The sequence below is a fragment of the Bubalus kerabau genome, chromosome 15 (genome assembly GCF_029407905.1).
Source record: "Bubalus kerabau isolate K-KA32 ecotype Philippines breed swamp buffalo chromosome 15, PCC_UOA_SB_1v2, whole genome shotgun sequence".
NCBI classification, from domain to species: domain Eukaryota; kingdom Metazoa; phylum Chordata; class Mammalia; order Artiodactyla; family Bovidae; genus Bubalus; species Bubalus kerabau.
This window is the reverse complement of record NC_073638.1, coordinates 55,795,986-55,819,295: the sequence shown is the minus strand read 5'-3', so window position 1 is coordinate 55,819,295 and position 23,310 is coordinate 55,795,986. Positions and strand designations below refer to the sequence as shown.

The 23,310-nt window shown below is 40.9% G+C and overlaps 1 protein-coding gene across 12 annotated transcripts in view; it reads right to left on the bottom strand.

Annotated features, from left to right (window-relative positions):
• The window catches only part of UVRAG (UV radiation resistance associated), a 324,682-nt gene extending 302,027 nt beyond the window's left edge, over positions 1-22,655 (bottom strand). For 4 of the 12 annotated variants that reach the window (XM_055549124.1, XM_055549123.1, XM_055549125.1 and 1 more), the window contains exon 1: positions 22,280-22,607. In XM_055549124.1, the coding sequence (XP_055405099.1) occupies positions 22,280-22,396 (117 nt within the window). In that variant the 5' untranslated portion in view covers positions 22,397-22,607. Of the gene's footprint in view, positions 1-19,920; positions 19,998-22,279 lie in introns of those variants that run through there. The other 8 variants (XM_055549122.1, XM_055549121.1, XM_055549119.1 and 5 more) reach the window with 6 other exon arrangements.
• Positions 22,656-23,310: the final 655 nt, after the last annotated feature.

Below are 23,310 nucleotides of genomic sequence, written 5' to 3'. Positions count from 1 at the left end.
ACAAGCAATAGGTGCTTGGGAGTTTATTATCCCACTCTCCCGTATGTATGCATTTCAATATACATTGATACATAAAATATACATATAGATACTTCATTATTCACTGAAATTTCCATAATAAAAGAGTTTTAAAATAGTATCAATAAGAACAGAAAGGATAAGACTATATAGGAGCGCAAAGACAAAATTGGGCTTAATGGGGATACTAATTAGATAACGGATATGGTTGAGGACAAACAGAAGATTATTAAAAGAAATAAAGGAGAAATAAAAAAGAAATAAGAACTAATCAATAAAAGTGTTAGGACAATAGAGTAGCCATCAGTAAAGGGAAAGGGAAGGAAAGAAAAGAAATATGTACATATATCAAATTTCAGATGGCTTAAAAACATTCAAATGTAAATAATTAAAGCATAATAAAAGTTCCAAAAGAAACCATGAAGGATTATTTTATAACCTCAAGGTCTAAGAATGACATAAAACTCTGAAGCTATAAAAAGAGGGGGGAAAAAAAATCAATAAAATTTCCTACATAAAATGTTTTTAAATTATGCATGACAAAAACTATAATATGCAAAGTCAAAAAAAAAAAAACAACCTAACAAAAAAATTTCAATTCTTATAACAAAGACGATTTCACTAAAACACAGAGTTCATATGGGAATCCCCTGGTGGTCCAGTGGTTAGGACTCAGTGCTTTCATTGACAGGGGCCTGGTTTTAATCCCTAGTCAGGGAACTAAGATCCCACAAGCTATGAGGCACAGCCAAAAATAAAATAAAACCGTTCATAGAACAAAAAGCCCAACAACCCAACAGAAAAACTGACAAAGAATATTAACAGATTAATTCACAGAAAATACGAATAGCACTTTAGAAGAGATTCTCAACCTCACTCATAAGAGAAATGCAACTTAGAACTACACTAAAATTGGCACAGATCACAAAGTCTGATAACATATTCAGAGACAGGCAGTGGCAAAACAGACACTTTCCTGAAAAAAGTATAATTGGTAAAACCTCTAAAAGATGGCACAATTACAAATACATATATGTTACTTCCACACCTGTATTAAAAACACACTTGCAGATATACAACATGATATATGTAATACAATACTAGCAAAAACTGGAAATAAGTTAAATGTTCATCAATAGGGGACTACTGATATATATATATATATATCCTACATTGGAACAGTATGGGACCATAAAGAAAAAATTATGTGGCAGCTTTCTGAGCACTGATATGTAACAATCTGTATAATACACTATTAGTTTTTTTAAAAAATAGTACAGTTTATACATAATGTTTAACAAGTTATCATTTGTGTTTAACAGGAAAAAAGAATATAATTATATAATGATAGGAGAAGCATAAAATATAATTGATAACACTGGTTGTCCAAGCAGAGGGAAAGTGGGTATTTGGGACACAGAGTGGTATGAAGACTCTTCACTGTATCCTCTTATATACTGCTGAGTTGTAATCCATATATATTATCTATTTTTTTAAATAAAACTAACTTGGCAACCAACCCTCAAGCCTGGGTATCCATGACAGCCATTACCAGAAGTGGTGTGACATCGTGGTAAGGGAGTCAGTAATCCTGAACTCGAGGGTGGTTCTAACCACTTACTAGTGAGTAAGTCACGGAGTCCCTCTGAGCCTATTTCCTCTTCCATAAAATAGAAACATTTCCTGCATGCTTACCTCTGTGGGTTATTTTAAGAATCAGATGAAATTATGGATATAAAAGCTCTCTGAAAAATCAAAGTATTTTACGAATATAAAGTACGAACAGAAATACGGATGTCAAGAAAGGGATGTGGTTAGTGTTAAGACAACAAATTGATTTAGGCATTTTCTAATCTGAAGTAAAGAGACAGATTTAGAATTTATCTATCTAAACAGAGATAATAAAGTCACAGGAGTATAAGAGATCTCCAAAGAAAAACATTAAATAAATAGAATTATAGAACTGAAAAGGATCCTGAAAGTCATCTAAACCTTTGCTATGCAGTACTACCTGGGAACTTGGAAATGTGGAATTTCAGGTCCCACTACAGACCTGACTCAGTCAGAATCTACATTTTAACAAGCTCCCCTGGCAGTCTGTTTTACTAAGCATTAATCTAAGCCATTTTACTTATTTTTTAGATAATAAAATTAAGGCCCTAAGTACACGGGCCCACCCATGTTTATGCTGTTAGTAAATACCAAATTCAAGATTTGCACCCAGGTCTGATCTCCTAGGCTGTGTGTGCATGTACACCATGCACGTGCTTGTTTCAAAACCTTCGCGACATCCTTGCCAGGCAGATATCCCATGCTCCAACTCTCATTTCTGATCAGCGATCCACCCCATCAATTCTTCCTTCACAATATCTCTGGCACATGTTTCTTCTTTTCCACACTTTTCATTTATTTTCCTAAAGCTATCGTTGCTTATAGTATGAAAAACCAGCTTCCTTCTTGTACCTATATTGACTTACTCTTCTGCAAACAAGAGCTCACTTACAAACTGTAAGTTCTATACAATTCTTTAAGAAAATACAAGCCATTGTGCTTTTTCTTGGGGAGGGAGGGCAGGGGGTGCTGAGGTGAATGGTATATAGGATCTTAGTTCCCAGACCAAGGATTGAACCTATGCCCCCTATAGTAGAAGCACAGAGTCCCAACCAGTGGACCACAAAGGAAGGACCCATTATGCATTAAATGTTAACATGCTAATTACAGGCAGAATCTATGTTTAAAATATACCAAGATTAGCAAACTGTAACTTCATAATCCTAACTCAGAACCTTCATGTTTTCATTTCCATTATTTCTTCCCATTACCTCTCCCTCTTTGCCCCAGAACTAACCCAGGCTTCGTTTCTCTAATAAGGTCCTCCCACTGTAATCAAGCTTTACTAAGTAAATCCAAAGGCCTTAAATCTTCTTTCCAGTACCATCTTCGATCCCAATCTGTTTCAATAAACTCACAACATTCACAAACATCCTCATGTTTCATAATTCTCTCCTATACACTGTACCCTAAGAAACCAAAGCATCGGAACATTTCCTGAGGACTCATGATATGCCCGGATCTACACAATGAAATAAAAGACCAAATACCTCTGACTGCCTCTCCCACACAAATTCAGTAAGATTAAGAGCCCTGGTCTCTGCCCCATTTCCACATCTACACCAAGAAGCTTTGACTTTTTTAAGACCAAATAATACGGGAAGACTTTGATAGATGCTCAGCCACAAGAGAAACAGATGAACAGGCAGATGAAGCCACCCATAACACAAGGACTAGCTCCTGTGCAGCAGCCAGCACACTGAAGCACCAGGGTAAACAGTTCCAGAGACTACTGCTGCTAAGTTGCTTCCGTCATGTCTGACTCTGTGCGACCCCACAGACGGCAGCCCAACAGGCTCCCCCGTCCCTGGGATTCTCCAGGCAAGAACACTGGAGTGGGTTGCCATTTCCTTCTCCAATGCATGAAAGGAAAAGTGAAAGTGAAGTCGCTCAGTCGTGTCCAACTCTTAGCGACCCCATGGACTGCGGCCCACCAGGCTCCTCCGTCCATGGGATTTTCCAGGCAAGAGTACTGGAGTGGGGTGCCTTTGTTCCAGAGACTACCAGCCACAAATTGAGTTCAGTTAAATCAACCTGAGAAAAACAAAGGGCATGTGCTCCAGTCCAAAATCAGATTGTGAGCTATTTATTCCAATTTTATCAAACACTGGTTTTGTGCTGTGGTATAAACTCAGCTTATGCTATCCCAGCTCTGCTATCTCACTTCAAAGTTAAAGTCACTCAGTTGTGTCCAACTTTGAAGTCCATGGAATTCTCCAGGCCAGAATACTGGAATGGGTAGCCCTTCCCTTCTCCAGGGGATCTTCCCAACCCAGGGACCGAACCCAGGTCTCCTGCATTGCAGGCGGATTCTTTACCAGCTGAGCCACAAGGGAAGCCCAAGAATACTGGAGTGGGTAGCCTATCCCTTCTCCAGGAGATCTTCCCAACCCAGAGTTCCACACCTAGGTCTCCCGCATTGCAGGCAGATTCTTTCTGTCTGAGCCACCAGGAAAGCCCTGAAGAGTAAATGGAAGAACTGCAAAGCATGAAGACACAGTACTGTCACAAATGATAGTTCAAAAATATTACCATTATCACCAATCACCGTACAGCTGCTTCAGCTTTTAGTGGTCAGTTTACCTGTCGCTTCGAAATCTATCCACCTAGCCTGAGCAATACAGATTTATGAAGGTAGAGATAACAATGAAACTGGAAAACTATGTTTTAAATCCAAGAAGCTAACAGAGTGAGGTAGTGGGAAAAGCTCTGAATTTAAAGCCAAAATAGCTGGAGCATGAACTCTAGCTCTTCACTGTTCTTTTCTGGGCCTTGATTCTCTCACCTGTTAAGTGGGGCAGATGGTTCTAACTACTGGGGCTAAAAATACTACGAAAATGGTTCTCAAGACATTAGCTACTAAAAACAGAAGACAGCATGACGTAAGATAAAAAGGTAAGGACTTATATTTTGTCACAACTCTTGGCCCTTTTGTAGCCTCAATGACCATAAGCTCCTTAAGAACCAGAACTGTCTTTTTATCCCAAGCACAGCTACACAGACATTCAATAAATGTCTGTTGAAGGAATAAAGAAATGATGAATGATGAATATCTCACACTGCCTCACAGCTCAGGCCTCAGTCTCCCCTTATTTAGAAACTTCATCAGCAGTCTTCTCCTCACCACTCTCTGCTGCTGCTAAGTCACTTCAGTCGTGTCCGACTCTACGCGACCCCATGGACTGCAGCCCACCAGGCTCCTCCATCCATGGGATTTTCCAGGCAAGAGTACTGGAGTGGGGTGCCATTGCCTTCTCCGCACCACTCTCTACTCAACCACTTCTCTCATCATCAGTCTCTCCTCAAAACTATCCTCCCATCCTCACAGCACAATGCCAAGGGCAGACTGGTAAATGTGGAGAAAGTGCTGAGAGCAGGGAAATCAGTTTTACCACAATCATGGCACCAAGATTAGCTCAGACAAAAACCATCAATGGATGATAAACCTCATGGGGAGCTGGATATATGCATGGTCTCAAAGTGTCTCCCCAACAGTCTGTTTATTAGTTAGTTGCAAGGGCAGACACACATAAACAGAATTACATGTTTGAGAAATCAGATAATATCTTGACCAAGTGACCAAAATAAACATCGCCAGTAAGGGACAAATGGACATCACATGCCTCCAGAAGTGATACCCTATGAAGGACACATCACCACACGTGAAATTTCAATTGAGAGGATGCATAATCTGAATCTAACCATGAGGAAATACCAGATACACAGAAAACGAATAGTCTATTTTAAAAAGGGAGGAAGCAGTCTATCTGTATTATGACATTGACACTAAAAAGAGACAAAGAAAAGTTATAGAAATGTTCTACCTCAAAGAAGAGATGAAACAACTAAATGGAATATCTCACTCTAGACTGGAGAAGGAACTGGTGAGCGAAATTTTCTATTAAGGACATTATGGGATCAACTGACAGAATATGAACCACAGATTAGATAAAAAGCATTATATCAATGTTAATTTACTGAAACTAAAAACTATACTTTGGATATAAAAGAGAACATACCTATTCTAAGAAATATATACTAAAGTATTTAAGGTCATAAAGTATGTAACTTCAAATGATTCACACACCAAAAAACCTTATCTATATCTGTATACACCTAGGAAGAGAGAGCTTGCAAATGATAAAGCAAATGGAATGTTAACAATAGATAACTCTGGGTAAAGGGTATAAAGGTGTTCTTGTGTAAGTTTTGCTTTTGCAATTTTTCAATAAGCTTGTAATTCTCTCTAAACAAAAAGTTTAAAAAAGCAAAGAAAAAAGGACTAGCTTGTACTAGCAGTAAAACCAGAAAAGGTGTAAAAGGTATAGAGATTGAGAAGGAAGAAATAAAACTGTCTTTGTTCAACAGATGATATGATCATTTATGTAGAAAATCTGAGAAAAATCAACCAAAAACTCCTGGATACACCAGCAACAAACAAGTAGAATTTGCATTTAGAATCATAATATCATTTACATTAATGCCCCTTCAAAGTGAAATCAGTTGCATCGGTGAAAGTTGCTCAGTCGTGTCTGACTCTTTGCGACCCCATGAACTACAGAGTCCACGGAACTCTCCTGGCCAGAATATTGGAGTAGGTAGCCTTTCCCTTCTCCAGGGGATCTTCCCAACCCAGGAATCGAACCCAGGTCTCCCACATTGCAGGCAGATTCTTTACCAGCTGAGCCACCAGGGAAGCCCCACATGAAATACCTGGGTATAAATCTAACAAAACAGGAACAAGATCTACAGGAAAACTATACAACTCTAATGAACGATAGCAAAGAACAACCAAATACATGGAGAAACACTATATATTCATGGATAGGAAGATGAAATATTGTCAAGATGTCAATTCTTTCCAATTTGACCTATAGATTCAATGCAATCTCTATTAAAACTCTAGCGAGATATTTTTTGTGAACACTGACAAACTAAATAAACAAGTAAATCAAAGGAGCAGAATACAGAGCTAGAAAAGAGACCACATAAGTATAGTTAACTGATCTTTGACAAAGGAGCAAAGCCCATACAACAGAGCAAAGATGGTCTTTTCAACAAATGGTGCTGAAATAACTGGATTTCATGCAAAAAAAAAAAAAGAATCTAGACCAAACCTTACACCTTTTACAGAAACCAACTCAAAATGGACCATACACTTAAAGGTAAAAATGCAAAACTATAAAATTCAGAGCAGATAACATAGAAGAAATCTAGGTGACCTTGGGAATGGCAACTACTTTTCAGATACAACACCAAACACTCTCTCCATGAAAAAAATAATTGATAAATTGGACTTCATTAAAATTTAAAACTTCTGTTCTCTGAAAAACAATGTCAGAAGAATGAGAAAGCAAGCTACAGAGGAAAATATATGCAAAAGACACATCTGACAAAGGACTGTTACCCAAAATATACAAAGACTCATAAACTCAACAATAAAAAAACAAAAACAACCTGAATGAAAAATGGGCCAAAGACCTTAACAGACCCCTCACCAAGTAATATACATAAGCAGTAAATAAACATATGAAAAGAGGTTCCACATCATTTTTCACTAGGGAAATGCAAACTATAACAACATGATACCGCTGATACTGCTAAGTCTCTTCAGTCGTGTCCAACTCTGTGCAATCCTGTAGACGGCAGCCCACCAGGCTCCCCCGTCCCTGGGATTCCCCAGGCAAGAACACTGGAGTGGGTTGCCATTTCCTTCTCCAATGCATGAAAGTGAAAAGTGAAAGTGAAGTCACTCAGTCGTGCCCAACTCTTAGCGACCCCATGGACTGCAGCCTAGCAGGCTCCTCCATCCATGGGATTTTCCAGGCAAGTGTACTGGAGTGGGGTGCCATTGCCTTCTCCGACATGATACCACTACACACCTACTAAAAAACCCAAAATCCAGAATACTGACACCACCAAATGCTGACAAGGATGTGGAACAATTTTCACTCACTGCTAGTGGGAATGTGAACTGATACAGTCATTTTGAAAGTCAGTTTGGCAGCTTCTTATGAAATTAAACTTGTAACATAAAATGCTCTTAACATACATCGCAGGCATTGTGCTCCTTGATATTTACTCAGAGGAGCTGTATGATTCCAGCTATGACTTTGTGGAACAGGCAAGACTTAGAAGACAGTAAAAGAATCAGTGGTTGCCAAGGGTTAAAAGACCGGGAGGTGTGGTATAGTGCAAAGGATTTTTCAGGTAGTGAAACTACTCTGCATCACACTACACTGGTGAACACATATTATTATATGTATGGTCAAAACCAAGAATGTACAATACCAAAGGTAATTCAGTTCAGCCGCTCAGTTGTGTCCAACTCTTTGCGACCCCATGAACCGCAGCACGCCAGGCCTCCCTGTCCATCACCAACTGCCAGAGTACACCCAAACTCATGTCCATTGAGTCAGTGATGCCATCCAACCATCTCATCCTCTGTCGTCCCCTTCTCCTCCTGCCCTCAATCTTTCCCAGCATCCGGGTCTTTTCCAATGAGTCAGCTCTTTGCATCAGGTGGCCAAAGTACTGGAGTTTCAGCTTTAGCATCATTTCTTCCAAAGAAATCCTAGGGCTGATCTCCTTCAGAAGGGACTGGCTGGATCTCCTTGCAGTCCAAGGGACTCTCAAGAGTCTTCTCCAACACCACAGTTCAAAAGCATCAATTCTTCCGCACTCAGCTTTCTTTAGAGTCCAACTCTCACGTCCATACATGACTACTGGAAAAACCATAGCCTTGATTAGACAGACCTTTGTTGACAAAGTGATGTCTCTGCTTTTTCATATGCTATCTAGGTTGGTTATAGCTTTTCTTCCAAGGAGCAAGCGTCTTTTCATTTCATGGCTGCAATCACCATCTGCAGTGCTTTTGGAGCCCCCAAAAATAGTCAGCCACTGTTTCCATTGTTTCCCCATCTATTTGCTATGAAGTGATGGGACCGGATGCCATGATCTTAGTTTTCTGAATGTTGAGCTTTAAGCCAACTTTTTCACTCTCCTCTTTCACTTTTATCAAAAGGCCCTTTAGTTCTTCTTCACTTTCTGCCATAAGGGTGGAGGTAAACCCTAGTGTAAACGATGAACTACATTGATGATGTGTGAGAAATGTATAACTGCAGTGGAAGAAGCTGCTAACGGGGGAGGCTACGCCTTCCCAAGTGGCTCAGTGGTAAAGAAACCACCTGTAATGCTGGAGACCGCGGTTCCATCCCTTGGTCGGGAAGATCCCCGTGGAGAAGGAAATGGCAACCCATTCCAGTATTCTTGCCTGGGAAATCTCAAAGACAGAGGACCCTGGCGGGCTACAGTCTATGAAGTCACAAAACAGTCAGACACAACTTAGCAGCTAAAAACAAAAATGTAAATGCAGGGGCAGAAAGTATTTGGAAAATCTCTGTAACTTCTGCTCAATTTTGCTGTGAACCTGAAGTTGCTCTAAAAACTAAAGTCTATTAAAAAAAGTCCTCCCCTCTACCTTGAGGACAATGTCCAAATTTCAAAGCAGGGCATACATGGCCCTTTATATCTGATCCCAAACTACACCTCTCCAGCTTGTTTCCACCATTCTCCTCCAAGAACCTTAAACTCCAGCCTCGTGCAATTTATCTGCATTCCCTTCTACACCTACTTACCTTTCTGCTCAAGCTGGTGTCTCCGCTTGACTGCTTTTTCTACTCTCTTCCACCTCAGCACTTAATTCAAACCATCTCTTACATTATACTAAAATGGTCTGCTGATATAGTTGCCTTAACCATTAGATTACAAATCCCTCCAGGACGAAGACAGTGCCTTCTTTATCCTGTATCCTCAGAGCCTGACAAACAGCAGTAGTAGCAGCAGTGACAGTAACAGCTAACATTTCTTGAGCACGGAGCACTTACTACATACCAAGCACCTCTGCAGGCAAACTTACGACCCACGTAATTCTTTCAACAACCCTACAGGATAGGTATTATTCTGCCCTTTTGATCTGAGCTTCCCAGAGGCACAGGGAGAGTAAGTAACTTCCAGACTGCCAACTAGGAAGGATCTGAGTCAGTATTTGAATCCAAGCATCCGGCTCTAGAAAACAATATTCTTCACTACTGTGGTACACATGGTAGAAACTAAAAAAAAAAAAAATCTGTTAAACAAATGACAGTGTAGAACAGAGGTGAGCACAATATTTGTGGAATGAAAATGATAGGGACAAAAAGGAAAACAACTGACAAGCGAGGAAATGGAGGCACACAGAGGTTCAAGATGTGTAGAGATACAGATAACCCAACCTTCTCACTGTGAAGTCAAGAACCAAAGACCAGAACATATGCTTTTCCCAAAGACACCTTAGTTATACTCAGAACCAGCCTTACAAGTCTTCCTATCATACCATATTAAGGAAATAATTATGTGCTTTTGAGAATTTGTAAAATCATATTCAGAGATATTCTGGTACTCCAACAATAAGAGAAGTTGGAAAAAGAAGTACACCAGAGTCTAATGCAGTATTTGGTACACAGCAGAGATTTAATATCTAATTAAAAATTTCCATTTTGCAATAGATTTTATGTTTACTTCTAAGTAACAACTTATTTATTTTTGATACAGTATCTAAAATACACTGTATATTTTACTAGTTTATTAAAGAGGGTATTGATAAAGTAAACTTTTCTTGAAAATACAAGGTAAGAATAGTGAGTAGTAATTTTTAGTAATTTTCAGGTAGTTTCAAAATATCCAAATTTGTGAAAAAATGCAGTTAATGTACAATTAAGAAATTCTGCAATTCTAGTGTCCCCATCTAATAATTAGATTGATTTCTTCCGGTAGAAATACATGAATATTATATGTAAACCAGTCACTCCAGAGCACCAGGACAACTGTTATTAACAGGACAATTTTATTACTTAAATACCTTCCATGTAGGATAAACTCCATTCATGAAAACAAACCTGAAATACCTACATCATATACATGATGGGACCAACTCTAATCCATACTGAGTACAGTCCTGTCAAATATCCTAGACCTTAAATGAGCACCCCACAGCTTACCTGCCTAGGTTGCTTTGTGATCTATTTTCAAAATGAAAAATTAGACAGTCTTCCTCATGTTGTTGCTTCTCATATATACCCTGATAGTAACATTTTAGTGGATGAAAGCCCTGCCAGTTTTCTCAATGACGTTATTCGTTAAGGTGGGCAAAATTTTAAAACACAGCTTTTTCATACTGCTAAATTATTTTCATGTTGTATTTTTTTTTTAAGTTTAGTTTTCCTGTATTAGCTCTTATACAAAAAGAGACTGGAATTGTGACAGGTAAAATTTCAGATCCTCTGAAAGACATAATTAGATTGAAGGAAACAAGACATATAAATTGCTAATCCCATATTTAACATAAATCAAAGGAGTTACTTTATAAATACCTGTTGAGAAAACAGATTACTCAATTAATTTCTTCCACTTCTGGACTTGCAACTATTTACTTTTGACATAGGCTAACATGGACACATGAATTACTTGTAATCCAGTAAAGCTCTCAGTTAAAAAAATACAGTCATGTTAAAAGAGGACCAAGTTTTTCCAGAAAAAAAAACATACTACAAAAGTCTGATTTCCATTCTCACTCATTTTTATCTTCTCTTTCTTCTTACCCAGGAAGCTACTGAAAAAAGCCAAAGGTAGCCACCACCTTCAATTTCCTTGTTTTCCCTATTATTTTCAAAAACATCTGAGGGTACCTGGTAAGATATTGTAACAACCATGGTGGGGAAAAGAGCCAATGGATCAACAAACAGATTCATCAGTGCTGGGTTCTAATGTTCAACTTTCTCACCTTCTCAACCAATAAATGCACTTGACTCCAGTTTTTGATAACTAGTAAATGACGTCTACAGCAGTCAGCATAAATAAAATTTCTGACAACAGAAAACCCATGATTAACAGATGATTGCTGTTTTAGAAACTTGAAGAGGTAAAGAATCAAGACTTCTTAAGTGAGATATTCAAAAAAGGATAAGCATGGTAAGTACCAAGGGACAAACAGGAAGACTGATCACTCAAATTACAGAGGGACATTCCAAAGTTTCACTAATACACACTACAAAAGGGGACAAGCAGCCTGAGACCGCAGCCTGCGACGCGAAGTAAGTTTAAAATACAGCCTTTCCCACATTTTACCTCTAGCCTAAAATTCCCAAAGTTGTAGGGATAATGTGTCAAAGCCCAGAGACAAGTTTAAGAAACAAATTCTCAAAACACCAAGCCAAGCAGAGGGAAACTGTTCATGGGAGTTACAGGATCTGGTCAGGTCTCTGCCACTAACAGGAAGAGCAGGGCACTCAAATCATAGTTGTTAAGTTAATACTCTTTACTGACTCCTTTAGGATGGAAATAAGTGGAGGGACCAAATCTCTGGCCAGGGGAATAGTTCACCTCTGAGGGCTTCAGATTTTGCATCTATAAAATTCTACGATTCAAAATTCATGCTTTGATCTTAAAATAAGATGGGAAACAAGGTAGTTGTTGCTTAGATGCTAAATTGTGTCCAACCGTCCCCATGGATGTATAGTCCGCCAGGCTCCCCTGTCTATGGGACTTCCCAGGCAAGAACACTGGTGGGAGTTGCCATTTCCTCCTCCAGAGGATCTTCCCCAACCAGGGATCAAACCCATAGCTCCTGCATTGCAGGCAGATTCTTTACTGCTGAGCCACCAGGGAAGCCAGAAAACAAGGTCAGGTAATATTAAACCAAAAAGGTATAATACAAATATGTTTTTGAAAAAAATCCCAATGTCAAGTTTCCCTTCTCCATGTGCTCCTCTACATACATAATCTAAGAACCCAACTCCTAAAATACAAGACATTAAAAAAAACTTTCACTTAGACATTACTGATGCCATTAAACCTAAAGGTATAAAGCCTAAACTGTTTCAACCCCTCTCTTAATATAGATCTGTCTTTAGTTTCTCTAAATCACCCCTAGTTTGTACCTGCACACCCTAGAGCACATTAAAAATGACAAGTATTTCTTTTTCCTCCAGTAGTGATATGTCTACTGATGAAAATACACATATTATCAAAAATATACACTTGGAAACTATGAAAACCTAATTTTTTTCTTAATTTTATTACTCATTCAGGCCCAGCTTACTAGTTTCAATTCTGCTCTTGCTCTATTTCCAGTCAGTTTCACTTCTGAATTTTCTGCCACAAAGCTAAGAATTGTAACCCAGTAGATAAATTTTAAAGTTAACACTGAATAAGAACACAGCTTTTCCTTTCAAAGGAAAATTAAACATTTTCACCAAAAAAAAAAAAAAAAAAAAAAATTAAAACCTTAAATAGCCTAATGGCATTTTATCACATAAAAATAATAATTTGGGGATGCTGGTATTTTGTTTCTGAAGCTTCCTCACAGTTTTGTTTACAAAAAGCAAAGCAGCTCAAAAATTGCCATCATTTTCTTGTACAGCTATATAACACAACCATATACTTGTTTCTGAGTCACGAGGAAGGAGCTCAACAAATATTTGTGGAAGGAATAAAAATATATAACATTGCACAGGGCATATGTTCCCAGTAAAATACAGTTTTCCCTCTGCCTTCAGTGGCCTTATAAAGGAAAAAGATCTTTTGAACACATAATAAAAAGATGATTAAATCAGACAGACAAAAGATATCTAACAAACAGAAACATCAAGGGAAAATAAATATATCACACACAGCTAAATTAAGCTTCTAGCATTTTTGCTTTTAGCAAAATCTTGTGCTTCCAGCATTTTTTCTTGTATGTGTTTCAATCCCATTTCCTTCCTTTCTTTAGGCTGTTAAATTCTTCAAAGGGATGATTCATATACAAATAAAATTTTAAAATAAAAAGTATACTGAGCTCCTATTATGTAATCAGCACAGTGCTATGTACAGATGCTGTGGGAAATAAAATAAAAAGCATGATTATCTCAAACCTTGAAATAACTTCAAGCCTCTGTTTTTAACCAGAACCTTGCAAAGAATAGGTATCTATGGTAAGTGGGAATCAAAGACCTAACCTGAAGTCCCTGTGGTGACATCCTGTGTGACTCTGAGAAAGCTACCCAGACTTTAGCTTCCTCATCTGTAAAAGGAAGTGGTTACTGGTAGGACTCTCCCATGCAAAAGAATTCCAAATAATTTATGTAGATACTCTGCCCTCAAGGAGGGGGAGCATCAATTCCCACTCCTAAAGTGTGGACTGGATACAGTGACTTCCTCCCAAAGAGGACAGCATGGAGGAACAAGTGGGAAAGAGTAATCTTACAGCGGAGAAACCTGACAAAAAACAGCCTCAATGGTGATGACAAAGGTTAACATCAATAGGGATAAGTCATGTTAATAGTACGTACACTTGATACAATAAGATGAAAATGGCACTTTACCTATCCAGGCTATCTCCCCAATCTAATCATGAGGGAAAAAAAAAAACCACCAAATTCCCATAGAAAGGCATCCTACAAAATACCTCAGTACTCAAAACTATCAAGGTCATCAAAAAGAAGTCTGAGGAATTGTTACAGCCAAGGGGAGACTAAATACAATGTGGTGTGCACGACGAGATCTTGAAAAAGTGTATTCAGTTCAGTTCAGTTGCTCAGTCGTGTCTGACCCCATGAATTGCAGCACGCCAGGCCTCCCTGTCCATCACCAACTCCCGGAGTTCACTCAAACTCACGTCCATTGAGTCAGTGATGCCATCCAACCATCTCATCCTCTGTCACCGTTTCTCCTCCTGCCCCCAGTCCCTCCCAGCATCAGAGTCTTTTCCAATGAGTCAACTCTTCGCATCAGGTGGCCAAAGTACTGGAGTTTCAGCTTTAGCATCATTTCTTCCAAAGAAATCCTAGGGCTGATCTCCTTCAGAAGGGACTGGCTGGATCTCCTTGCAGTCCAAGGGACTCTCAAGAGTCTTCTCCAACACCACAGTTCAAAAGCATCAATTCTTCGGTGCTCAGCTTTCTTCACAGTCCAACTCTCACATCCATACATGACCACAAGAAAAACCATAGCCTTGACTAGACGGACCTTTGTTGGCAAAGTAATGTCTCTGCTTTTGAATATGCTATCTAGGCTGGTCATAACTTTCCTTCCATGGAGTAAGCGTCTTTTAATTTCATGGCTGCAGTCACCATCTGCAGTGATTTTGGAGCCCCAAAAAATAAAGTCTGACACTGTTTCCACTGTTTCCCCATCTATCTGCCATGAAGTGATGGGACCAGATGCCATGATCTTTGTCTTCTGAATGTTGAGCTTTAAGCCAACTTTTTCACTCTCCACTTTACCTTTCATCAAGAGGCTTTTGAGTTCCTCTTCACTTTCTGCCATAAGGGTGGTATCATCTGCATATCTGAGGTTATTGATATTTCTCCCAGCAATCTTGATTCCAGCTTGTGCTTCTTCCAGCCCAGCGTTTCTCATGATGTACTCTGCATATAAGTTAAATAAGCAGGGTGACAATATACAGCCTTGACGTACTCCTTTTCCTATTTGGAACCAGTCTGTTGTTCCATGTCCAGTTCTAACTGTTGCTTCCTGACCTGCATATAGGTTTCTCAAGAGGCAGGTCAGGTGGTCTGGTATTCCCATCTCTTTCAGAATTTTCCACAGATTAGGTAAACACTAAAGATCCACCAACAGATGAATGGGTAAACAGAATGTAGTATTTAAACACAAAGGAACACTAGTCAGCCTTAAAAGAAATGAAATTCTGACACATGCTACAACTTGGATGAATGTTGAAAACATTATGCTGAATGAAATAAAAAAGCAAATATTGTATAATTCCCTTATATGAAGGATGTAGAATAAGCAAATTCATAGAGACAGAAAGTGGAACAGAGCTTACCAGGAGCTGGGGGAAGGAAGAATGGGGAGTTGTTTAAAGAGTATAGTTTCTGTTTGAGATGACGAAAAATTCCAGAAATGGATAGTAGTGATGTTTGCACAACATTGAGGATGTACTTAATGCCATTGGATTACACTTAAAAATGATTACAACAGAAAATTTTATATCATGTGTATCTTACAACAATTTCCTTTTGGGATCTTTTTTATGTGCACCACTTCCTTATTATAAATTTTATTTATTTTTTAATTGGAGGATAATTGCTTTACAATATTGTGTGGGTTTCTGCCATATACCCAGATGAACCAGTCATAGGTACATATGTGTCCCCTCCCTCTTGTGCCTCCCTCCCACCTTCCCGGCATCTTACCCCTCTAGGCTGTCGTCACAGGGCACCGGGTTTGAGCTCCCTGTGTCATAGAGCAAATTTCCACCGGCTATCTAATTTTGCATATGGTAATGTATATGGTTGAGTGCTACTCTCTCATTTCGTCCCATCCTCTCCTTCCCCCACTATGTCCTGATGTGGACCATTTGTAAAGGCTTTTATTGAATTTGTTACAACACTGCTTTGTTATGTATTTTGGTTTCTTGGTCTCGAGTCACGTTGGGTCTTAGCTCCGCAACCAGGAATGGAACCCTGCTTTGGAAGGCGAAGTCGTAACCAATGGACTGCCAGAGAAGTACCTTCAGCCAGGGAAATCCCAACACAATTTTTTAAATGACAGAAATTTGATAAAATAAAGGCCTTAGTTAATAATAACATATCAATACTGGTTCTTCAATTGTAACAAATGTACCATATTAATGAAAGATGTTAAGAACAGAGGAAAATGGGTATACAGTATGAAATCTTCTGTACTATCCTCAATTTGTCCATAAATCTAAAATTGTTCTAAAAAATAAAATCTATTTTTAAAAATTCAAGGAAGCACTGATAGATAATAGCACTAATTATAATATATAACAGCACTAATATACCCCACTTCCTTCCAAAAAATGACAAGAAAAATGCTCTTCAAATGAATGAAAAAACACAAGTAAGTAATCAGAAAAATTAATGCCAGGGACATAAACAAGCAAGTCGCAAAAGAAAATGCTACACAGATCTATTCAAAAATACTGAAACTCAGACTCCCCTGGTTGATCAGTTGTTAAGAATCCCCCTGCCAGTGCAGGAGACACAGATTGGATACCTGGTCCAGGATGATTTCTCATGCCTCAGAGCAACTAAGCCCGTGCACCACAACTACTGAGCCCATGCGCCGCAACGACTGAAGCCTGTGAACCCTAGAGCCCATGCTCCACAAGAGAAGCCACCGCAATGAGAAGTCTGTGCTTCACAACTAGAGAGCAGCCCACACTTGCTGCAACTAGAGAAGGCCTGGGTGCAGCAATGAAGACTCAGCACAGCCAAAAATAAATACATAAAATTTTTTTAAAAAAACATTGAAACTCATAGGGTTGTGTAAGGATAAATGAGTTCATTGTCCCCTTCTCCTCCTGTCCTCAATCTTTTTTGAGGGCAGGCGGAGAAGGAGGGCAACAGAGGATGAGATGGTTGGATGGCATCACTGACTCAATAGACAGGAGTCTGAGCAAACTCTGGGAGAAAGTGAAGGACAGGGAAGCCTTGCATGATGCCGTCCACAGGGTCACAAAGAACTGGACATGACTCAGCAGAGAACAACAACAAAACTTTGCGTAGTGCTTGCATACAATAAATGAAGCTACTAAAACATTAATAATTAAAGAAACACAAATCTAAATAACAAAAACGTGTGTATGTATTATATGGGTGGTATATATGTGCATATTTATATGTGTAAGTGTGTGTATACATATTCTTCAACTGATTTCCAAGATACCTGTATATGGATATTCACTGCAACAATGTAACACAAAATAACTGGAAACAGACCAAAAATCTATTAATGGGGTTTAAACAAACATCACCAGTCACTTAGTAGCTCAGTCAACTCTTTGAGATTCCCAAGGACTATAATCTGCCAGGCTCCTCTGTCCAAAGGATTCTCCAGGCAAGAAGACTGGAGTGAGTTGCGATTTCCTTCTCCAGGGGAACTTCCTGACCCAGGGATTGAAACCTCATCTCCTGCATTATAAGGCTGATTCTTCACCACTGAGCCACCTGCTGCTGCTGCTGCTGCTAAGTCACTTCAGTCGCGTCCAACTCTGTGCAACTCCATAGACGGCAGCCCACCAGGCTCCCCCGTCCCTGGGATTCTCAAGGCAAGAACATTGGAGTGGGTTGCCATTTCCTTCTCCAATGCATGAAAGTGAAGAGTGAAAGTGAAGTCGCTCAGTCGTGTCCGACTCTTAATGACCCCATGGACTGCAGCCTACCAGGCTCCTACATCCATGGGATTTTCTAGGCAAGAGTTCTGGAGTGGGGTGCTACTGCCTTCTCCGACTGAGCCACCTGGGAAGCCCCTAAACAAACATAACTAAACATTATTATACAAAAATGTGGTAGATGAAGGTATACTGACCACGACAACTGTCTAAGAAAAGTAATAATGAATTGTAAAGTTATTTTAATGGAAGGGATTAAACTAGGTTAAGACTATACCTATATGCAAAATGTTTGTGTATGTGGTCACTACTATGTATGTGTATGTGCTTAGTCACTCAGTTGTGTCCAACTCTTTGTGACCCCATGGACTGCAGCCCACCAGGCTCTTCTGTCCGTGGGATTCTCCAGGCAAGAATACTGGAGTGGGCTGCCATGCCCTCCTCCAGGGGATCATCCCAACTCAGGGATCGAACCCAGGTCTTCTGCATTGCAGGCAGATTCTTTACCATCTGAGCCACCAGGGAAGCCCTAAACAATCACTAAAGAGCCTCCCCAGCTCTAAGTATCTGAGGAATGTAGTTAGGTTATACCCAAAGGAGGAAGCCTTTGGGGAGGAAAGAAACGCTCTCAAACTTTTAAGGACATTATAAATACCTCTATCACAAAACACAAATTTTTATTTCAAAATGCCTGAACCTAAGGTATGAAGGAAGTTATTCTTCAGATGAGCTTATATTCACTAGAAAATTACAAACGTCAACCAAAAATTAAAAAGAAAAAACAAGTCTTCAAAATGCATGACTAGTTCATGCTTAAATTACAGGTAAAGTAAGATCATAAAGAAGCAAAAGAAGACAAATTAAGTAGCAGTCCCATCTGACACAATTAAGTAGCTATTATGCACTGCAGTTAGTACTCATACATATAAAGGTTCAGGATTTCTGCAGAGTTAACTAGATTTTTTTTTTTTTTAAAGAAAAGTGGATCAAAGTAAAAATTATTAGTTAGGTCTTATAGTTTTGTGGGCTTTCTTTGAGCCAAAACAAAACAAATCATTTTTCTGGAGGCAGATTGGGGGTACGGGGAGTCCAACACTTTGGGAACTAATATACAGTAAACTAAAATTTTAAACTATATAGCCACTAGAATCAGTGGTACTTAAGGAAGACTGAGATGAGATAAATCAGTAAGCAATAGAAGGGATACACTCTCAATTCAGTTGCTCAGTTGTGTCTGATTCTTTGTGACCCCATGGACTGCAGCATACCAGGCCTCCCTGTCCATCACCAACTCATGGAGTTTACTCAAACTCATAACCATTGACTGAATCGGTGATGCCATCCAACCATCTCATCATCTGTTGTCCCTTTCTCCTCCTGCCTTCAATCATTCCCAGCATCAGGGATCACATGCACTATACAGTCCATGGAATTCTCTAGGCCAGAATGCTGGAGTGTGTAGCCTTTCCCTTCTCCAGGGGATCTTCCCAACCCAGGGATCAAACCCAGGTCTCCCACATTGCAGGCGGATTCTTCACCAGCTGAGCCACAAGGGAAGCCCGGGATACTCTCTATCCTAAAACAAAAATATATCCTAGAACTGTAGTTTCAACCAGAAGTAATTTTGCTCCCTATGAGACATTTGACAACATCTAAAGACAATTTTTGATTGTCAGGCCTGAGATGGTCCTGCTGGTATATTGCGGGTAGAGGCCACGGAGGTGACGAAATACTTTATAGACCCACCAACCAACCCAAATGTCAACAGTACTGAGGTTGAAAAACTCTGCCTTAGAAATAGGCTGGGGATAGTGGGGAGAAACCACTGAATGTGTGCTTGGATATAATCAATTTTATCGTGAAAATCTTAAATCAACAGGATCTTTTTTATGTTTAAAGATACTGACATCTTATCAAATAGCATGTAATCTATTAAAATGACACAATTTTCAAAGTGTTATTTAAAAGAAAGTTAACTGGATTTCCAATTTATCTAAAGCTTTGAAATTCTGCAAAAGCCATAGTATTATTGTTAATAATAATACTAAAAAATGTTTTTACTTATACACACATTCTCTGACTCTCACAAACAATATTGGGCAAAAGAATAATACCTTTTTGTGTGATTCCATTTATACACAGTTTCAAGAACAGGCAAAAACTTTTCTCTTATACATCAGAACAGTAGTTCCTTTGGAGAGAAAGGCAGACATGAGAGAGGACGTGAGGAGGACTTCTGGGATGGTAATAATTTTGTATTTCTTAATCTGGGTAGCACTTACATAACTTTGTTTGTTTTGTGACGCTTCATCATGCTGTGTACTAATAACTGGTACACTTGACTGTATACCGATAACACTTTAACAAAAATGTTTACTTTTTTAAATGTTATATATTTATATCCTAAAATTTTGAGCATTTTGACCCAGAAAGCAAAATTAATGTCAAAAGCAAAAGTAAAAGTGCTTTTGCTGTACAGGCTGCCTTCCAAGAATTCAAGAAGGATGACACCCCCAGAAAGCTGTAAATAGCATACTCAGTGATCATACAGCATTCAGCCGTACACTTAAGCCACTATATATCCCTTGGCACAAACCCCAAAACTGGACAAATGCTTACAAATGCAGTTGGATTTATTCCATGGGCAGTTTGTTTGGATTATTTCCCCCAACGTTAAACTGGGAACCTGTTATCAGAGAACAGGCTCTATGAAACAAATGATGCTTTCTCTTTCCTAATCCCACAGTTTCCCAAAGCTCTCCCAAACTAAACCTCTCTTGGCTCCGCCTTCAGAATTTCTGCACCCATCACTGCCTCTCCCAGTATCCACTCTCACAATCCACCAACACACACACATACACACAAAACACACGAAAATTCACATTAATGCTCATTCCAGAGGCTAGTCTCCCTCTCCCCCAGACTTTCACTCTCCCCTAGAAACCTTGTAAATACAATCCAAACTTCACTACCCTCAAATTCATATTCTCCACAAACTTCCTTCCCAACAGCACCACAAAACCAGGGTCCATGCTCTCCCAGTATCTTAAATCCTCTCTCCCACCGCACTAAAAGCCCTTGCTTCTGCAAACAACTCAGCTCCATGGCCACCGCTGTAGCTCTGATCTCCACCTTTCTTGCCCTTTAGCAGCCTCCACATACCCACACTTTCCTGTATTCAAATCCAGCCCATCTCCCCTCCACCCTCTGCCCCCAACCTCTGTTCTCTTCTGTCTGACTCTTTCCTAAGACAGTGATGGGAAGTTGGAGGAAGGGTGTAGAGGAAAGTACTCTGTTCCACGTGTAAACAGTGGAGAAAAGATTGCTCAAGTCTGCAGCACAACCACCACGTGCAGGGACTACAGTCTGAGGCTGGATTCTGAAACCCGGCCTCACCAATTACTAATTGCAAAGCTTTGGGCAGACGATTTTACATATTTAAGCCTCTGTCTCCAGAACTACAAAATGGAACTAATAAAAAATAGCCACCTCCCAGAGTTGGGAGATTGAATCAACTCCCTGCCAGCTGAGCACTTGGCACAAACCCAACACAGTAGACTCTTAACAACTGGTTATTTTTCTTAGGTCCTCTTTGTGGATGGGGGGAAATGAAAGGTACTTTCGTTCAGTCTCTTAAATGCCAAACTTCCTGCAAAGTCTCTTCCTGCGGGATAGCAAGAAGGCAGGGGAAAGAAGTACTCTACAGATAAGTCTGTGATACAAAGAGTTTTGTCAGGTCCCCAAACTCGCTGTTCTCTATTATCTGCTTACAGTGCGGATCCAAGTTGGATCCAAGAAGCTCTGCACGCCTTGGTAAAGGATAGGGAAGGCGTGAATATGTACTGTACGTTAAATGTTCTTTCTTCCACAGTTACTCTTTTGAAGGAACGTAGCAGCACCCTTCAAATTGCTAAAGTGCCTTCTTTGGGGGGTCGGAGAATAGGAAGGAAACCCGAAATCCCAAAGGATTTTTCTTGAGAAATTTATAGGAGTACTTCATAATAAGGAGAGATTAAAAGCAAATGCGGGAAACCTCATTTCTCCCGCAGCAGAGAGCACCAGTTTGTCAGCAAGTAAATGAGTTAAAAATGAAAAAGCGCTTTCCCCATCTCTCCTGGGATACCAGGGCTTCCCCGGGTCCCTTCCCAAGAGGGATAAAGCGGAGGGTCTGCGCCAGGGAATCCCCAGCTCCCTACGTGGGGAGAGGCGGGGCCCGGGGAGTTTCAGTGGGTCCCTTCCCAACCCATCTCCGGTAACGGGATGGCTCCTGGGACTCGAAGATCACCCAGAGATTCGGCCATCCCTGGATCCCTCCCCTCCGAAGACCTCCGGACAGCCCTCCTGAGTCCTCGGAGTTCTCCCCGGCCAATTCTCCCCGTCTCCCGGCTGGCACTGGGTCAGCCCGCGGCCCACGGAGATCCCTCACGGGCCTCCTCCCGACCCCTACAGAGCGCCGCGAGCCCGCGGGGTTACCTGCTGAGACGGCAGCTCCACATGCAGGGCCCGCGCGGCAGAACCTGGAGGCAGCGCGGCGGCCGGGCCCGTGGGCGGCGGGGGGAGTGGGCCCCCGACAGACGCTGAAGCGTTCATCTTGACCCAGGGGCCGCCAAGCGGCGGGACCGACGCTCCTCCGGCATCCGCCACAACCGCCGAGTCACGACCCGCCGAGACCCTGCAGTCCAAAAACCAACCAACCTAGAGGCAGGACCGTTCTACCCCACCTCCAGCCGCCGCCGCTGGCTAAGGAAGAGCCATATTACCGCAGTGCAACCCCCACCACCCGCTGAGACCTGGCTTGCCTATTGGTTCAGCTTCCATGGGGGCGGGACCAAACGACAAAAAGAGGACGCGCTATTGGGCAGAAGATTTGTCCGTCGCCAGCAGAAATAGACAGGGAGGCGGAGGGACCCAGGGATGGCCTAAATTGCGTCTGTCAAACCAGGGTGAAACCTAGGCGTTGCTTCTTTTTTCCCCAGTCTAATTGGTTCTCTCACTACCACAGGGCGGGGTCTCCTGGAGGAGCCGCAAGGACCATTGCTCGAGGTCGCCGTCAGTTGTCAGTAAAGGAAAAGAGGGGCGGAGTCCGACTAGGTAGACCGGCGCCTGGGCTCCGGTGTCACGTGCAGGAGGCAGGAGAGTCACCTGATTAGTGAGAGTCAGTTTTGGGAGCCACTTCCGCCCTAACCTAGTTGCCATGGTAACCGGCCTCCCTAGGAGGGCGGGGACCCATTTGGCGCCAGCAGGGGCGCGATGGTCTGTCTGTCTGTAGTTGAAGATTCCCTGAACAGTCTTTAACTAGGGGCTTCCGCCAACGTGTGAGGATTGAAAAGGAATACTTTACGGTTCGGCAGAAAGCCACCACGCAGGATGCCCTGAGACCAGAAACTTGTCAGGCAATGCCGCCAGCTCCACCCACGACCAATTCCTACCCATAAGTCCCCGCCCCTCCGCATACTCCACTAACTGGTAGGATGAGGCAGGCACCCAGGATGCTGTTTCACTTA